This window comes from Lolium perenne, chromosome 4 (genome assembly GCF_019359855.2).
Source record: "Lolium perenne isolate Kyuss_39 chromosome 4, Kyuss_2.0, whole genome shotgun sequence".
Lineage (NCBI taxonomy): Eukaryota > Viridiplantae > Streptophyta > Magnoliopsida > Poales > Poaceae > Lolium > Lolium perenne.
In genome coordinates this window covers 143365913-143385565 of record NC_067247.2, presented here as the reverse complement: position 1 = coordinate 143385565, position 19653 = coordinate 143365913, and the positions used below count along the sequence as shown (strand labels likewise).

Below are 19653 nucleotides of genomic sequence, written 5' to 3'. Positions count from 1 at the left end.
CTTGTAGGCCTCCTGGACGTGGAGGCGCTCCATGTCATTGGTCATGTGATCGGTCGCTCCAGAATCCATGTACCAGACAGGCTCGGAGGAGTTTTCGCCATGGTTGGAGTAGTTGGCGGAGCGGTTCGATGATTCCGGTTGAATGGCATGGTTGAACCGAGAGTAGCATCGCAGGGCATCATGCCCATAGACACCGCAGATCTGGCAGGTGGATTTGCCACCTCCACGCCCCGCGTCCTCCGCCCTGGGCATTGCCACGCCCAGAGTAGTCACCGCGGTCACCGCCACGACCGCCGTTTCCGTAGCCACCGCCGTAATGGCGGCCTCCTCCTGGGCCACAGCCGCCACCATTGCGACCACGGCCACCTCCGCCTCGCTGAAACCAGCCGCGGCCACCTCCTCGCGACGTGTTATTGGCGGAGTGCTGGAACTGCAGAGTGTTCCCGGGCGCGTGATCACCGTTGCGTGCCTCATAGGCAACCATGTGCCCAAACAAATCATCAAGGGTGAAGTCGTCGTCCCCCTTGGATGCAATCACCGAGACCGAAGTGGTGAAGTTCTCATGGTCATCGCCGAGGCCGGCGAGTATGTAGGAGATAATCTCCGAGTCGGAGAGGGGATTGCCGATCGTCGCCATGGTGTCGGCAATTTTCTTCACGTGGTTGAAGTAGTCAGACATCGTCGCGTCCTTCTTCTTGGGCCGGACTAGGGCCGTGCGAAGCTGAACCACCTTCGCTTTCGACCGGGATGCGTACATCCGATCAAGGGTCTCCCATGTCGCTGCAGACGTCTTGAGCAGCTGAACGTGGCCGAGAGTCGAGGGAGATAGGGAGGACAGCAGGGCGTTGAGCACTTGCTGATCGGTGCGGAACCAGACCGCATAGTCGGGGTTGTCGACCAGCGTCGAGCTTCCCTCGGCGGAGGCAACCTTCTTCGGTGGCGCCTTCTCAGATCCATCTACGAAGCCGAACACATCTTGGCCGTAGAGAGCGGGGAGAGCCTGCGCCCTCCAGAGCAGATAGTTGTCCTGATCTAGCTTGATGGTGATCGCCGAGGCAAGAGTTTGGGTGAGGTTGGGGATCGGCGTCGTTGGAGCCATGGATGATCAGATCGTGAGAGGCTCTGATACCATATAAAACAATGTAGATGAGATTGGTTTGCCGTGCCTCTCTGGGCCGACGTAAGACTCTTTATTAGTTAACAGTATAATGGAACCACCTAGGAGCCACCACAGCAATTTGATCTCGTCAGCCGTCCGATCAGATATAAACGCACCCGATCCTTTGGTCGTCCCAACGCGTGCCCCAGGCCATTTATACCCACCACTTCGTACTTCACGGCCTACCAAACGTTTTAGGGCCGCTACTCCCGAGATTGATCCAGGCATCACGTTGTTAACCAGGCCAAAGATTATTAACTGGGCCTCCGTTTCTGTCAGCTTCGCAGGAAAGGCCGACACGCGGAGCGGCATCTTCTAGCCATAAAACCAAAATTCAGGCGAAGCGGCGGCGTGAGAGGAAGTCCTTGGTGGCCCGGCCGTTTCTTCTGTTCTTCATTGCAACTATAATAATGGCCTAAAGGTGCGCCGCCGCCGCCCGTCCAGTCTCCCCCCTCCTCTCATTAACTAGGCTATTTATGCTCTTTTGATCTTCTCTATTGCATCTTTCATCTCTTTGCTTCCTGCAGCAGCCCTGATTGACGCCTTGCAGAAATTTTTATTTCTCACTCACCCTATTTCCCCGATCTGCACATGTGCTTATGCATGTCTTTATTGTGCTTGTCCCAGGCTCCCAGGATCATGGCCAAGGTGCGACGGGTGAGGGATTGATGGCGACATCGGGCGATGAGGAGGATGCGGTGGCTATGGCTCGCCGTCACAAGATGATGTGTCGGCGATTCGGTGGTGTAAGATAGGAGGCTAACGGCATACGAGAGATGTGCGTCGTCATCCGGTAAACAATAGCCCTAGCTTTTTTTTTACTTTCCTTTATCTCTGGTCTTGGCCGTCACTGTAATTCACCTCTCTTGGTTCTTTCTGGGAGGATATTGAAACCACCGAGTTATCGGGACCATTATAATAAATGTTTATGTTTAGTTGTTTACCTTCAGCTAACAGGTTGCTTACTGTCTGCTTCACACATATGACACATGAAACATCTGTAGTGGCCGACAGGTTCGTCAACCATACCTAAGTTATCAACACCATGATTTTGTAACTGCAATGGCCTCTGTTTTCCCTATTTTCTTGATGTGCCGTTTAGATTGTCCTTAGACGCAATGTGCACTTGCTTTCTTTGAGCTGATTTCAACACTGGGTAAGAAAATCATCTATCTATTCATACACCTCAAATTGATCCCTTGCCTGCTTGTAAGGAGTGTCTAATCAAGGTCATTGTGACGGATGCGTGTTGGGTGCTTTAGTTAAATATATATGGCCTCATAATTGCTTAACAAAGTTAGCTTGAAACCTTGATTTTCTACTCATTTGGTGCTTAGTTTATGCTGATTTCCGTGAAACCTTAAAACCAATTTCCGTGAAACCTTAAAACCAGAACCTCAGCAGGCTACAACTTCAGTTCTTATCTTCCTTTTTGCATAATGTTGAAACTTTTCAGTTTTCAATAGTTGATCTGCTTAGTACGATCCAGAATAATCTAGAAACAAGGTAAAGCAGAAATTTCTTGGAACCAAGATACTCGTATTGAGTTTACCAGTCATGCGGCTGATCTTGAAACATTAAGCCTACCTTCTATAAGGTGTAGGACTCCAAATTCAGAACTGATTGTTTATTAGGGTGATGTTCATTGGGAAGCTGCTTTGCAAGCGGAAAGACATCTGCCATCTCCGCTCCAAATGTCGTAAACATCTTATATTTCCTTTCTTATTACTTTTCCATTTTTCTATCTGTCAGGCCAAGAACTAATGTGTTAAAGGGAGTATTGTTGGGTCCTGTTCAGTGTTAACCATGATGATATATCTCTATCGCAAGGTTCTTGAAGTGATGATTATACAGACGTGAGTACAGATTTGATAATGATAATTGCTCTAGAAGGCTATCAACCTTTCCTGCGCTTATTTATCATCATCTACTTTTTTTGCATATCAGTTCAGTGGTGCCCTTTCTAAATTCTGAACCTGCATTCAACGTTGTTCGATTAGAAAATGAACTACAGTTAACTATTTGATGGAGGAGTTGAATTTAGACAAAACTTGTTGTTTACTAATCTCTTGCTAATTCAGTTTTTCATATTTTTTCAAATTCTCTTATGATAAATACACAACTATGCAGTTCACTGCTGATGAAATGTTAGGACACCAAATTCAGAACTGATCGTTTATTACGGGAACAAGTGTGGAGGTGCCCATTGGGAAGCTGCTTTGCAAGCGGAAAGACATCTGCCATCTCCGCTCCAAATGTCGTAAACATCTTATATTTCCTTTTCTTATTACTTTTCCATTTTTCTATCTGTCAGGCCAACTAATGAGTTAAAGGGAGCATTGTTGGGTCCTGTTCAGTGTTCACCATGATGATATATCTCTATAGCAAGGTTGACTATATATATATATGCAATAGTTACTATGCATCCAGAAGTACTATTGATCACATATTTCGTGGAGAGAAGAATCTTTATTTTACATGTATGTGTGTAATTTATTGTCGGGGTTTACTACTTATGTATATAGTTATCTCTTTGATATGTAAGCAGGGTTTATAAGCTTTTTATAATCTTACATGCTTGGTTCTGGTATTTCAAATTCTTGATTCAATTGTATTGCTATTTCTTGTTTCAAGTCTATGTATAGTGTCCACAAACTAACATAGTATAAAGTGTATTCGACATTGGTGATCAAATTATGTACTTTAGTCGACCCTCAGCATTCTGCATAATTCTAAGTGAAATCTGTTTCTATTGTCTTTACTTCTTTTGCATGGCCTAAGTAGTTCCGAGGGTCTTCCGCAAATAGCACATCTTAATAACTAAATTACACTGAAGAAAATATGTTTTATAATTAATTCTTATGGTTTAATTGCCAGATACGTATGTCCTCATATTTGCAAAAATGGTGGTTAGGTCTCTTGCATATTTCTGAGATGATTGGTTGTGCTCGGCAATGCACTTCTGCTGTTTTGGTGTTGCACTTAGTATTGACATTTAGTTTTAGTCATTAGAATAATTTGCATTAGTGCTCAACAGTGCTTCAATCATCCAATTTGATCTATAAACTAAACCATAATTATCATTCTCAAAATATGACCTACTATATGCGTTGTTTCTCTCGCGTGCAACTCATCCAATTATCATCAGCTTCAATATTATCTTACAAAAAAAAGTTCATTTCTCTCCTGCAGAAATTGGGGTTTAAGTCATTAGGGTTTAAGTCAGTATTCGCCTTCTTAGTAAATCATATGATTAAACATGCTAGGGCTGGACTGATCAATTTATCTTCTATTGTTCGGTGTGATTTTTTCTTATTTTGCTAATGCCCATATTTGGTATCAAAGTATATTTGCTCCTTTTGCTTAAGTCATCGAAAGCTAGCATTGATTCCTTTTCCTAATAAAGTGTGTGCTCTTGCAAAAAAGAAATCACCTTTTCTCAGCTAGAGGCATTTTATATGCAAACTTCCTAAGTGAGTTTTTCAACATCCAAGTTTTACTGAACATTCTATAATTATTTCTCTAAGATGGACGGGCGCAGCAACGCGCGCTTTTATGACGTGTATCAGGGTTTACAGGAGTTGTTAGGATTACAACAATCTAACTAACGTAGAAGCTATCTACTTTACAATTCTGTTAGACAATCACGTGAGGGATCGTATCACGCCTAATCATCTGACTCCGTTTAACATAATAGTATGCAACTAGCCGCAGCCTTGAGCTCTCACGACAGAGTAAAGATCATGGGATGGAGCTTCATCCAACTAGAATCCAGATGAAATTCACCGCTAGCAACATTAGGTAAAAAAAATATCCAAAACTACGGCACCGCTAGCAATATCAGGTTAAACAAAAGTATCTTTTGTTGCTTCGCTCACCTTGAGCAAGTGATGTCGTTGCAGCTACAGCAGGAGGACATCCGAGCTGCTGCTGCTTGATACAGAGTCGAGGAAGACGTCGACGGCGGCTGCTGCTTCTTGAGGCTGGACGCGCGGAGCTTGGCGTGCAGGTGGAGATGCAGAAATCCGTGTGGGCGGAGATGAAGGGGTTGCCATCGTGGAGGGCGTTGTCCCGACATCATCGCTGCGCGTGGTCGCCGTCGTGGAGGGCCGCGTCCCCGACATCATCGCCGCGCTTGGTCGCTATCGTCGCCGCGCGCGGTCGACACCGTGGAGGAAGGCACACAGCTCCTCCGCACGCGGATCCGAGGCTCCAATATGACTGAGGCGCAGCAGATGGGCGTTGGGCAGCCAGGGAGCTCGAGCTTGGCGGAGCCAGCAGACGGCTTGGGATCTCACGCACGTCACAGAAAGGTGAACCGAGGCATAGCCCGGTGGTTGGGATGGGCTGATGCATCCCCACCCGTCCAGGTTCGAGTCTCCGCACTCGCAATTTGGTGTCGTACACACAATTACTTCTAGTAAAATCACAGCGCTTTGGGTTTCTTCCCCTTAAAGCCAAACATTTTTATGACGCACGGATCCATGCGTCACAGAAAGTGACATTTGTGGTGCACCAGGTAAGCATGTGTCATAGAAAAAAACTTTCTGTGGCGCATGCAGCGATCGTGCGTCACATAATTTTTTTTAATTTTTTAAAAAATGGCAGCCATATCTAGATCTGGGGCTCTCGAAATTTCGCTGGATTTTTTTTTAAATTTGCCGGAGGTCACTGGAGGTGGGTGGGTGAGGTGGGTGGAGGAGGAGGAGGAGGAGGAGGAGGAGGAGGAGGAGGAGGAGGAGGCCGGCCAGAGGTGGTGGGTGGGTGGGTGGAGGAGGAGGAGGAGGAGGAGGAGGCCGGCCAAAGGGGGTCACCGGAGGTGGGGGAGGTCGCCGGAGGACTAGGAGGAGGAGGTCGTCGGGTGTGGAGGAGAAGGAGGACGCCGGGTGTGGAGGAGGAGCTCGCCGGGTGGTGGAGGAGGTCGGAGGTGGAGGATGGGAGGGAGAAGGAGAGAAGGGGGAAGTGGATGAGAAGGTGTAATGGAGGAGAGGAGGAGGAGGTGAAAAGAGAGAGGGACAAGGGCACCACCGGCTTTCAAATTCTAACCTAACAATTATGTGGTGCATGTCCGTTTGGTGCGCCACAGAAAAAATCAATTTTTTTTATTTTTGTACGAAAAAATCTTGACTTTGCCGTAACTTTTAAATCTTTTCGAATTTTGCCGATTCTGTAACTTTCAGAACGGCCTTAAGCCATTTAATTTGTTTGTAGAATTTTCTCTCGGTCATTTTAATATACATATTTTTTTCGACTTCGTATGCAACCAGAAAAGTCGTTTTAACCTTTTCTACGCTTTGTTTAGATAAAAATCGAAATTCAAATTTGTTAATTTCCCCTACAAGTATACCGCTTAATATAAGTACAGTTCAAATAATTTTTTTTCGAAGTTTTCATAATTTTCTGTGATTATTTGAACACTAAAAAGAGGATCCACGAGGGGGGTACGTGGACGGTTGAAAAAACTTTTGTCGCGCATGTAGGTCCATGCACCACAAAAATGCTTCTTTATGTGGCGCATTTGGCCACATGTGCCACAGAAAGACGATATTTCTGTGGCGCATCCTGCTAAATGCGGCAACCGAAATACTCAGAATTTGTCAACTTAATAATTGGCCACGGGCCACACCAGATTTCTGTGGCGCATGAAGAGTTGGTGCGCCACAAAAATGCCAAATTCTATGACATATGGAGAGTTGGTGCGCCACAATCCCATTATTTAGTGGCGCACGTGTCTGAGTCCGCCACAGAAAAAAATTTAGTGGCGCAAGATTATTTGGTGCGCCACAAAAAAAGCATTTCACCTATAGCTAGTTTCCTACTAGTGTCGATCTTGGGCCTGGCCACGGTACTGCCACGAAAAAACATGGAATGGCTGGGGAGGCTACCGGCGGCATGGGTGGCACGTGCAGCGGCCGGAGTGGCCACTGGCGGCGACGGGATTGGAGAAGAGGAACCCAAGCCAGGTACCAGGAGAAAACGAAGGGAAGAGAGGAGATGCAGTTGTTTTGGACTTTGGTCAAGGGAGGGGATAAGGAGTTGTTCAAGGGAGGGGATAAGGAGTGGGGTAGCGTACCCATATTACCCATATTTTTTGGAGATGGCCAATGTGGACGTTCGTTCCAGGGAATCTCTTAGAAGACGGTTTTTAATTAAAACAGGTTCAGGAGGAAAAAAAACGCCAGACGGTGGCCAGTTTGAACCGGCTCTAAAAATTTTAGAGACAAGTCTAAAATCTTGGCCGTCTTAGGTATTTTTAGCATAGCCATTTTGTTTCGTTTTCATAGTAAACCGCCTCGAGGGGCCGTCTCTAAGTAGCGAGTTTGTACTAGTGGGTGGAGCAATCCAGAGGCGATTCCGGCAGCGGTTCCCTCATCCAATCTCCACCGGTGAACTGTAGATGCTCTGTTACTGTGTTTTCGATCTTCGCCTCCGTGTGTCACGCAGGCACCACACCGCACGCTCTTCGGAATTGGAGGCAAGAGAGCCTCTCCATGCTAGTTGGGATCCATATAATCTAAGCGAGGTTGGTGCGCGTCTCAAAATGTCTTTACTGTAGTGGGGTTTCGAGTTGTGAACTTGGTTCGTAGCTCTCGGAAGGTCCACCATCAAGATGGTGATTGGAACATTGTTGCATGTCTTGAGGTGAAAATCCGCGTTCTGGCTTTTACTTGTTAACCCAGACAGATTTACACTTGCATCCTTATCACCTAGTTGAAGGTGTCTTTGTTCGACGTTCTGCCCTTGTTTGGTTTAGGAGAATCCTTGTCCCGGTTGTAGATCGTCACAAACTGGACTAGCCGACATGGGTGTGACTGCATTTTTCCAGTTGAAGATGTTGCTGCCGGAAAATGGTAACTTAACTCGTATGTGTTTAATTTACATGTCTTATCATCATCCTGTCATTTGCAGTCCATTGCAGATACTATGCCTTTTTATGAATAAAATTATTGAGCTGAGACCAGAAGGTTTTACCTTCTTTTTGCAAAAAAATAAAATACCGAAAGGTGTCACAATAAGAAAATTGAGAATAAAGGTGCAACAATAATATTTCAAATAAAAAGACAACATTATGATATCTTGAAGCAGTACGTCCGGTAAGGACAGGTATACAAACTTTTGTTGCCATCAAACTAAGAGGACGCAGGATACACAAATGTGCATACCAACAAAAATCTTGCGACTAGCTAGTACTAAGATTGTACTAGATTATTAATTAGTCAAACAAAAAATATTTTGAACTTTTTTCTCTTGCATGAGGAAGAATCTCGATCTACTCGTCCATCCTCATGACGCAGCGCAGTCCCTCCCCCTTGAGCATCAGGTCAAAGGCTGTGTTGATCTGCGAGAATGGCACGTTGTGCGTGATGAATTTTTCGAGGTCCAGCTCCTTCCTCATGTACATCTCGACGACTTCAGGGAGGTCAGTGCGGGGCTTATAGTTTCCGAAGAAGGTGCCCTTTAGTGTTCTCTCGTTGAGGAAGTTCATTGGGTGAGTCTTGAACACCGCCTCCTTGTGTGGCACACCGACCAGCACGGCCACGCCCCACCCCTGCATCCAGCGGATTTCAGGATTCAGTTTAAAGCAGAATAGGCCATATGAGCAAAGATTATAATTAGGTGTACTGAGAAGTATGTTACATCGTGCACGCATTCGAAGGCGGATATCATGGCATTGACGTTGCCAGTACACTCGACGGCTCTGTCGACCCCACCATTGGTCATCTCGACAAGCACCTGGAAATCATCAGTGAACCGTCAGCTTTTGGCACAAGCTTGTCTATGTAATGGACATAGAAAGAAATGTTACTAAAAAAACAACAAACCTCTTGGACGGGTTTGGTGTGGTCCTTTGGATTCACAAAGTCAGTGCATCCAAATTTCTTAGCTGAAAGATGATGGAGATGTTGTTAGGTTCGATGTGGTATAAGAAAACATTTACTAAGCATCCTTGTATTTCCATAAGACAAACTGTACCTTGTTCATATTTTTCAGGGTTCAAGTCCACACCAATTATCCTTGATGCCCCAGCCATCTTGGCCCCTTCCATGGCCTGATTAATAAAAAAAAAATCATACATCAATTTTGTCATGGTTAGATGGCACAGTTCTCATCAACATTATATAAAAAAATTCGGAAGTTACTGAACATAGAATGTCACTTACAGCAAGGCCTACAGCTCCAAGACCAAAAATTGCCACTGTTGAACCCTTCTTTGGTTTCGCGACATTTAGCGTCGCACCAAGTCCTGAAGAAAACAATTCAGCAACTAACTGAGGCATCCTAAAGATATTGATTCGTCTGGAAGCAGGGCACTAGTAGCCGTCTCTTACCAGTAGAGATACCGCAGCTGAGAACACAAACTTTGTCAAGGGGCGCCTCAGGGTTGATCTTCGCAAGACACCCTACATGGATCACGGTGTACTCACTGAAGGTGGAGGTCCCGACGAAGTGGAAGATCTCTTTCCCATTGATGGTGAACCGTGACTGTCCATCGCCAATCATCACGCCACGGTCCACGTTGATTCTGAGGAGGTCACACAGGTTGCTCTCCTCTGACTTGCAGTGAGCACAATCCTTGCACTCTCCAGTAAACACCGGGAGGACATGGTCACCTGGCACTAGCTCGGTAACACCTTCACCGACACTCTCAACAATTCTGTGAGGAACAAGTAATTTGGGGGAAAAGGTTAGTACAAAAGATAAAAAATGGAGAGCAAAGATAAAAAATTATTTAAATGCAGCAAACAGTCCAGTTGAAAAGAATTGTCATCCGCCAACGAAATGCATCACAAGCTAGATGTGGATACTGTTGTTACTTGATTGTTATTTTCGTTGCAAATTAGTATTGTGCTACAGAAAAAATTACGAGAAAAGAAAAAGATAGAGGACACAAGAATTTTTTTCAGAGAAAAACCTTATTATTCTACACTGAACTTTATGTGAGCTTGTATCGTGTTTGACGAACGTTGGTATTGTTTTATCCCATGCCAATAAAATACAGACACTTCATCGATGCATATAGTTGTCAATCTAAGACCACTGACAAACAAGGACTGAGGGTTGACTAGATTTTGAGATTCTTCAGGATAATAACTATGTTTTTTTTCGAGATTGTTCAGGATGACTATAATTAGAAGCCAATTTGAACTAGCTATAATATATGATTCAATATTTACCAATCAAATAAAAAAAACTATAACAGAATAAGACAGAGACAGCTAGGATGTGTACCCTCCAGCTTCATGTCCTAAGATTCGAGGGAAAACCGGAGTTTGTCCCTGCACAGATCCAAACAGATCCACACCAAGTTAGGCAGCGATCCATGTCTCAATCACCATTAGTCCATTATTACGGAATTGGGACACCTGAAACTATGATCCGATCGATGTGCCATACCTTGGCTTCCCAGAAGTAGACGTCGGTGTGGCAGAGAGCGGTGTAGAGGATCTTGACGCGCACCTCCATGGCCTGCGGCGGTGCCACCTCCACCTCCTCGATCGACAGCGGCTTTCCGGCCTCCCATGCCACGGCCGCTGCAATCACACGCAAGAACGGAAACCAGTTAGACCTCCATATCAGTGCCAATAGAGTTCATCAGACTATTTGAAGAACGAACCTTTGCACTTGATCACCTTCCCGGCGGTCGCCATTGCCGTCGGTCGCTAGCTTCAATTCAACCTTCAAGAATTCAGAGAGAAAGATCGATCTTTGCTGGTCTGAATACTACGCAGCTCGTTGGTTATGTGTTGGTGAAGGAAGGCCTGTATATATATGCTGGTGCCGGAGGAATCAACGAGCAATTAATAAGATTTGCTTGGAGTGCAAGTGGGGAAATAATTTTCTTGGAGAAGGTAGACGAAACAGGGGTGCCCGGCTCTGTCTGCGCGCGCCTCTGCCGGTTTCAGACAACGGCCCCGTGTAGTTTATGGACACTGGAAAGCGTAGTGACATGATCAAGAGGCTGAATTGGCGAGATCAAAACCGGGACAGGAGCAGGACCCGGCGACCGTGGAAACCAACGGCGGAAATAACATCCCCGTCTCGTCGTTTTGCAGCGGCGGCCCACCAGCTCTTGCGTCACCTTTGTTGAAAGGCTCATGGTTCTCTGCATCTGCCGGTTTTCCATTGTATCATTTCTGTCAAAAACATCATGCACTCCGCTCTTTGCTTTGGCAGGTGCACGCGCCCAGCTAAGGGCATCTCCAGCGGCGCGATCCAAACGGACGCTGAGCGACCGTTTGTGTCCGCCGTGACCGGAAATGCGTCTGGCATCACCTCCAACGGGGCGACGCAAAGTGGCCGGACCGTCCGCGGAGACGCAAACCTGGCCCAAATATGCGCCAGGTTTGCGTCTCGGCGGACGCTGCGCGGACGCGCAAAGTGTCCGCTCGGTCCTCGCACGGGCCCGCCTAGCAGCGGCACAACTGCTTCGTCTTCCGCGGCATTACTTCTGGGCGGCGCGCTGCAGCCTTTGCAGGGGTCGCGTTAATGGCGTGCCTCGGCTTCCGCGAGCGTGCGCAGCTAGTAGGCGTTGCACTGGCAGGCCGTTGAAGGCGAGATGGCGTCGGAGCCTCTTAAAGGGACGCTGCCGGCGCCCATTTCCCCGATCAAAACCATTGCCAAATCCCACAGTATCCACCACACCGACGCCATGGGGAAGAAATGCTGGCCGTTCCGGAAGATGAAGAACGACCAGGAGGCTAGCGGCTCGCGTTCCGGCAAGAAGGCACGGGTCGGCCGGTACGTCCGCATTGACCTCGCGCGGCAGCTATGGGAGGAAAACCGGCCGGTACCATGGCCGGACGCGAACTTGCCGGGAGGGGGCTGGTACCTGAACTCGCGGCGCGTGCCGGTCCCCCCGTGCCGCGCGTGGGCCGAGAGCGGCGGGACGAGATGCGCCGCCGCCGAGCGATCTTGCCGCCGGATCTGCGGGAGGATCCGGCGTACGCGCTAAACTCCTACAACTGGATTTCCTTCGGGACGTGGGAGTTCAACGCGCGGCGCCGCGCTGCCTACCTCGCCGACGTAGACTACTTCGAGCACGAGATCGCCGCCGAAGAAGAAGAGAACGACCAGGAGGACGCGGACGAGGACGGCGACGTGACCATGGCGCAGTACGGCCACGACGACGGCGGGCCGGCGTGGGATCCGGAGACCCAGCCGCCGGACATTTCAGAGGAGGAGGCCATTGCCATGGCACTGGCCAACAGCGAGCAGGACGAGCTCAACGAGCTCGCTTTGTGGGACGGGCTCGCAATCCAGCTCCGCGAGTCAGCGCTCGCGGAGGGGAGGCCGGCGACTCCTCCGGCCACGCCGACGCGTTCCAACGTCCGCGCACCGCCTGCTGCTCCAGCGTGGGATCCCTTTTTTTTTCATTCATACACCTTTCTGGCTTTTTCTGGCTTTTCATTATGGTGTATGAATGAAAAAAAATTTATGCGTCGTGCCGCTGGAGCCACCCCCGACGCAAACGGACGCCCGGACAGTTTCGACCATTTGGCCCGACGCAAACGGACACAACGCATCCGTTTGGACGTCCAAAATGCGTCACGCCGCTGGAGATGCCCTAAATCAAACATCTGCTCCCTGTGTTTGTCTACTTTTGTTTCGTCGTATGTACTACTCTGTAGTTTGCCTTCAGCACCTGGGCACCCTAGGTCACATCGATTGAGATTATACTTACAATGCTTATACAATCGTAAAAGAAGTGGGTTAGTAAAAATGTCATCAACTTAATCTTTATAAGAGATGAATGGAATTTGCAGTATATTTTGAGAAACACGCTCACGAACAAAGTGGAAGTTCACTTTAATATGCCTCGTCCATGCATAAAAAACTAGGTTAGAATACATTGCACCACTGTTGTCGCACCATAGAACTGGTGGTCGGACTTGACTAACACCAAACTCCTGCAACAATTACCCCAAGCTCTGTTGTAGCATTAGCTTAAAGTTTTATATTTAGACTCAGTGCTGGACCTCAAGATAGTAGACTGCTTGCGAGCACTCGAGGCGATCAAGTTTCCATCATAAAAGATAGCATATCCCCCATAGATCGCGAATCATCCATACTACCAGCCCAGTCTATCAGAGAACGCTGAGAGCAGTGTAGAGGTGGAGGACTGAAGTTGCAGACCATAATCAATGGTATGGCGCACATAGCGAAGAATACGCTTGACCGCAAACCAATGAGGTGTACGAGGCTCATGAAGTTACTGACACACCTTATTGACTAAAAAGGACAAGTCAGAGGAAACCAATGTCCATGTAAGATAATGAAGGCCACCAACAATGCTACAATACTGATTAGCCTCCTCAGAGGAAAGAACATCACCATCATTGCTGCAAAGAAGATTAGAGGACGCCATAGGGATAGTCACTGGAGTACACTTCAACATACCAGCATGGGAAAGAAGCTCCAGGGCATACTTGCGCTGTCGAAGAAGAAGAGTGCCAGTTCAGGTTAAGGAAATCTCAATCCCCAGAAATACTGCAAGACACCAAGATCCTTAACAGAAAACGCAGATCGAAGCTAACTGATCAACCTGGAAATAGCAGCTGCAATAGAACTGCGAACAATCATATCATCAACATATACCACCAGCAAGTAGAGAGTCACATCTGAGTGCTGGAGGAGAGAACCCCAAGGAGCCATGTACATAAATAAGGCAAGCATGCCAAGCACGGGGGGCTTGCTTCACTCCATACAGGGACTTGACAATATGATAGTAATGATCAGGCTTACTAGAATCGGTGAAACTAAGAGGTTGACGCAAGTATACCTGCTCATCGAGGAAACCATTGAGAAAAGCATTCTAGATATCAAGCTGACGGAGGTGCCACCTGTGAGAAAGAGCCATAGAGCGCAATAATTGAATTGGCGCAGGCTTGACCACATAACTAAAAGTCTCATCATAATCTAGACAATAGTGTTGCATGTATCCTTTGTCAACAAGGTGTGACTTGTAGAGCTCAATGGAACCATCCGCATGAAGCTTGACCTTGAAGATCCAACGAAAATCAATCATGTTCACACAAGGAACAGGAGGGGCAAGTCGCCAAGTATCATTAGCCTGCAGAGCGGATAACTCAGCCTCCATATAGGATCTTGCCAATGAGGAATGTGTTGTGCCTCTTTGTAATCACGGGGTTCATGTGTAACCTGCGACGCAACATGTGTTGCAAGGACACAATTCCATGCCACTGTTCCATCAGTGTGTTCCTTAGGCTTCTCAATGCCACAGTGAAGACGCATAATGACCAACAGCCGATGGTGCAGCAGGTAGGGACACAGATGGAGGCGTCTCGTTGTTTTTCACCTCACGCGAGCAGCCTCCGGTGTCTCTGCATGGGAGACAGTATCAGAGGAGGCTTGGGACGCTCAATACTACAAAGGGGACCGCTCCTCGTCATGTGGCTCGTCGGGTCGCATCATGTTGAGGCGTAAAGCACACGCCCGTTGGGAACCCCAAGAGGAAGGTGTGATGCGTACAGCAGCAAGTTTTCCCTCAGTAAGAAACCAAGGTTTATCGAACCAGTAGGAGTCAAGGAGCACGTGAAGGTTGTTGGTGACGGAGTGTAGTGCGGCGCAACACCAGGGATTCCGGCGCCAACGTGGAACCTGCACAACACAATCCAGATACTTTGCCCCAACTTAACAGTGAGGTTGTCAATCTCACCGGCTTGCTGTAAACAAAGGATTAAATGTATGCTGTGGAAAATGATGTTTGTTTGCAAAAAACAGTAGAGAACAATGATTGCAGTAGATTGTATTCAGATGTAAAAGAATGGACCGGGGTCCACAGTTCACTAGTGGTGTCTCTCCAATAAGAAATAGTATGTTGGGTGAACAAATTACAGTTGGGCAATTGACAAATAAAGAGGGCATAACAATGCACATACATATCATGATGAGTAGTGTGAGATTTAATCGGGCATTACGACAAAGTACATAGACCGCTATCCAGCATGCATCTATGCCTAAAAAGTCCATCTTCGGGTTAGCATCCGCACCCCTTCCAGTATTAAGTTGCAAACAACAGAGAATTACATTAAGTATGGTGCGTAATGTAATCAACACAAATATCCTTAGACAAAACATTGATGTTTTATCCCTAGTGGAAACAGCACATCCACAACCTTAGAACTTTCTGTCACTGTCCCAGATTCAATGGAGACATGAACCCACTATCGAGCATAAATACTCCCTCTTGGAGTTACAAGTATCAACTTGGCCATAGTATTCCATATTCATCGGATCCCAACAAACACAACATGTAGCATTACAAATAGATGATCTTGATCATGATAGGCAGCTCACAAGATCTAACATGATAGCACAATGAGGAGAAGACAACCATCTAGCTACTGCTATGGACCCATAGTCCAAGGGTGAACTACTCACACATCAGTCCAGAGGCGATCATGGTGATGAAGAGTCCTCCGGGAGATGATTCCCCTCTCCGGCAGGGTGCCGGAGGCGATCTCCTGAATCCCCCGAGATGGGATTGGCGGCGGCGGCGTCTCTGGAAGGTTTTCCGTATCGTGGGTCTCGGTAAAAGGGTTTTCGCGACTGAGGGAATAAATAGGCTGAAGGGCAGCGTTGGGGGGCTGACGAGGGGCCCACACCATAGGGCAGCGCGGGCCCCTCCCTGGCTGCGTGGCCCTATGGTGGCGGCGCCTCGTCGCCCCACTTCGTATCCCCTTCGGTCTTCTGGAAGCTCCGTGGAAAAATAAGACCCTGGGCGTTGATTTCGTCCAATTCCGAGAATATTTCCTTTGTAGGATTTCTGAAACCAAAAACAGCAGAAAACAGCAACTGGCTCTTCGGCATCTTGTCAATAGGTTAGTGCCGGAAAATGCATAATAATGACATAAAGTGTGTATAAAACATGTGAGTATCATCATAAAAGTAGCATGGAACATAAGAAATTATAGATACGTTTGAGACATATCACATCAACGCGCTGGATCACGCGGCAGAGCCACGCATGGGCTGGTTCGAAAAACGGGCAGTTTGATTTCCTGGACTCTCCCCTGTTGTTGCATAAACCGGATATTAAAGCACCTCTGGGCCAGGCCCGGGAGGAACAGCCAAATCGACCATAGTTGGCGAGCCTGGCCAGTTGTCTTGAGACGGTTGCACACGTTGGGAAGGGAGAGGGAAACGACGCATCCCTTCAGGAACACACACCATAACTTGCCTCACCGTCCCCCTCTCCTTCCTCTCACTCGCCTCTTCACTCTCACCCCCCCCCCCCCCCCAAACTGTCACATCACCAGGGCGGTTGCTCTACCGCCGAAAAATCCATCGCAAGGAGGAGGAGCGGGACCGGAGGAGGAGACGACGATGAGAACGACCGTGACCTCGGTCGCAACATGCACCGCACGCGGGACCTAGATCTCCAATTCGGCTACGACCTCGACCTCGTCCTTGACCTGAACAATGGCGGTAAGCTCCTCTTTCTCTTATCTTCGTTGCCATTCTGCAACAACATGCCATGCTTCACCATTTGTTACGACATGTAGATTAGATCTGCTTGGGTTTCCATTAGGATTAGGTTCTATTATATGATTGCTTTTTGTTCGTGTCGATTGCTTGCTCTTCACGGTTGCGATTTGCTTAGATCTATTAATATAATTTGAAATCATGGTATATCCATTCTATATCGGATTGAGATTGCTCAAACTATATGATTTTGTTGTACATGCAAAGAGGGTAAGGTTTTTTTTGTGCTGCAATCACTAGGGGTTTCGCATGTTGTGATTTGTGTGCCAAAGATTAAGCCGAGTAGCCCTAGTTTGTTCAGACCCGAGCGGAACATGAGCTAGATGAGTTGAAGAATGAGGTTGATATGCTGAAGAATGTGCTGAGAACTCAAGCACAAGTTATGAGGTCTAAGAAACAGAAATGGGAGGTAGAAAGAAAGGTGTAGCTGGCCAAAAAACAGGGTCTTAAAGATGTAAAGAGAAAGTTAGAGTATCACATATACAACCTGCTCAAACTGAATTTTCAAAACAAGGAAAAGCTCATGAGGATCGGGGCTATTTGTGATGAGTGATGAATGTGTTAGAGATGTAATGTAGGAGATTCTACTAATGGTTGAACTAAGTAGCATTTGTAATGTACACTAAGTACCATTTGTAATGTACCCTAAGTACCATGTGTATTGTACACTATTGGGAGATTCTGCTAATGTTTGAACTAAGTACACCTCTATTTGAACTTTTACTTGTGTTGTTTGTGAGTGAACTATGCGGATGATTATATCCAGGGATCATACTATGGATGATATGATTGATTAGAACCTATGGCGTGAGTGAACATGACCATGCCATAAGTTCTGATCAAACATCTCTTCCATATGTCCTCATACTATGAGGCATATGTTACCTTTCTTTGCATGTTTCTGCTTGTTCAATGATTTTATCCAACTGTGTGCATCAAATGTGCATTGGCCAATGATCCAAATATGACACTATGGAAGGTAAGGTGCTGCCCTCAAACTTAGTCGTGTGTGTGCCACATTCCTTGCACACTAGACTTAGTTTGCGGACAGTCCCTTTGTATGTCGTGTGACCCATTGTATGAGGCATGTTTTGGTTTTTCTTTTGCATTGGCCAATGATTCAAATATGGCACTATGGAAGGCAAGATGCTGCTCTCAAACTTAGTCGTGTGTGCCACATTCCTTGCACAGTAGACTTAGTTTGCGGACAGTCCCTTTGCATGCCGTGTGACGCAATGTATGAGGCCCCGCTAATGTTTCTGATGTCCTTGTTCATCTATTCTGCATTTGCTTGTTATGCGCAGCCACCTCCAATGGCTTGTGTTTTTTGTGCAAAGTGAGCAGATCCACCTAGGGGCACCTACGTAGGTTCCCGACGAGGGTCTATCCAAGAAGCCTCGAGGAAGGAATGCTACCGTCAGCCACTTCCACGATGACGTAGGGCCGTAACACTTCCTGAGGATCATCTTCAAGACGACCTTTGATCAGCTCCCAATCCCTTCCGAGTTCATCAAGTGGTTCGGACCCATCCCTTCCAACATCATCGTCCGCAGCAACACCGGTTGCAGCTGGAGGATGACTACCAAGAAAGTCGGCGACAATGCTAACATCGACCAGGGGTGGGCAGCCTTCGCCATCGCCCAACAGCTGAAGATAGGCCAGTTCCTCACCTTCAAGAAGGAGTCCGTTGGAGAGTTTAGTGTGGTCATCTTAGACCACACCAGAATTGCGGTGATGACCAGATGCCCGGACCATGGTGATACCACCAGGTGTATCGTCGTGGAAGAAGAAGTCTGAAGCTCTGCTGGTATTGTGTCTCTATTATCGTAGAGTGTTGTGTCTGAACTCTGGTATGTGATCAATTGTCATGTTGAGCCGACTGAACCTAATTCGTATCGTTTATGATCTTTGTACTATGATCTTACCTTCTATGCTTGCTTGTTCGCTACTGATAGATCACTCGTAAACTCACCGCTCAAGGGAAGAGGTAACCAGAGCCTGATTTTGGGTTGCAACCAAACAACATCGTTCTCGTTTTGGGCTGCTACATGGCCTTAAAACCGGCCAACCAATCAACCAAAGCCTAAATCCCCATGGGGCTGGAAAAAACTCTTCGCAAGAAACCAAAGACACGCGAATTCTGGCCCATGGCCCGTATGGAACGCACAAGGCGTTCCATCTCACTCGCGCAGTGAGACGCAAAACTAGCCCAGGGTACCAAACGCGCCCTATTAGTTGTTGTTCGGCAGGTTGCTGCAGAGCAGAGGTGAACATGGGCATTGTTGACGTTGGTCGAGTGGGCGCAACAGCTGACCCACACATGGCCGGTTCAGCGTGCGACACAGAGAGAACTAAGCTCGATGCGCGACGCAGTAGTGGGCACAAGGCGCGGGGCGCGGGAGTGAGCGGCTCCACTGGTGCGCAGCCCGAAGCAACGCCATGCATGGGTGACGAGCCCAAGGCAGAGCCATGCATATGCAGCTGGGTGCGTTTGGTAGGCTGCATGCCCCTTGGCTCGCATCGGCCCAACTTTTTTCGGCCCGTTTGGTTACCTGGTCGAAGCCGCGTTCTTGCAGGAACCAGTTCTCAAAGCACCCTCGGACCAGGCCCTGGAGGAACGCCCGGTTCGGCTGTTTCTAGCGAGCCACCCCCGTTTCCGCGGAAGTGGAGAACGCGGCGTCCTCGCAGAGCCACTGCAGGAGATGGCGAGAGCTCGCGTGGGACGGTGAAATCTCGGCGGGATGAATTCGGTCACCGCGCTTGAATTTTCGTGACCGTACATAGGGGCGGCTCTCTCACCGGCAAATCCAAATCCCCCATTTCCCCCATTTCGAGCTCATCCACCATCCCCAATCTAGCGACATGGCCGGCTCTACCTCACCTGGACGATCGGCGAGGATTACGGCGATGGCGGCGGCTGTGGCGGTGGCTACTGGCTGCAGGGGATGGTCGTCTTCTTCGTCTGCGTCGATGACTTCGGTTGTGGT

The 19653-nt window shown here is 47.7% G+C and overlaps 1 protein-coding gene across 1 annotated transcript; it reads right to left on the bottom strand.

Annotated features, from left to right (window-relative positions):
- Positions 1–8206: 8206 nt before the first annotated feature.
- Positions 8207–11119, bottom strand: LOC127294100 (alcohol dehydrogenase 3). Its single transcript, XM_051323850.2, has 9 exons — positions 10776–11119; positions 10556–10692; positions 10391–10437; positions 9490–9815; positions 9322–9404; positions 9134–9209; positions 8983–9044; positions 8798–8893; positions 8207–8708 (listed from the first exon to the last, which is right to left on the bottom strand). Exons 1-9 carry the CDS (start codon positions 10807–10809, stop codon positions 8430–8432), a joined length of 1140 nt encoding a protein of 379 aa, XP_051179810.1. The 5' UTR covers positions 10810–11119; the 3' UTR covers positions 8207–8429.
- Between the last annotated feature and the right edge of the window lie 8534 nt (positions 11120–19653).

What these genes read in the sequence shown, in the direction of transcription:
- LOC127294100 (XM_051323850.2), bottom strand. Translation starts at nt 10,809, where the DNA reads ATGGCGACCGCCGGGAAGGTGATCAAGTGCAAAG. An exon ending in TTAGGACATGAAGCTGGAGG is followed by an intron (nt 9,816 to 10,390) that starts GTACACATCCTA and finishes TGTTCCTCACAG; the next exon opens with AATTGTTGAGAGTGTCGGTG. An exon ending in TTGGAGCTGTAGGCCTTGCT is followed by an intron (nt 9,210 to 9,321) that starts GTAAGTGACATT and finishes TTTATTAATCAG; the next exon opens with GCCATGGAAGGGGCCAAGAT.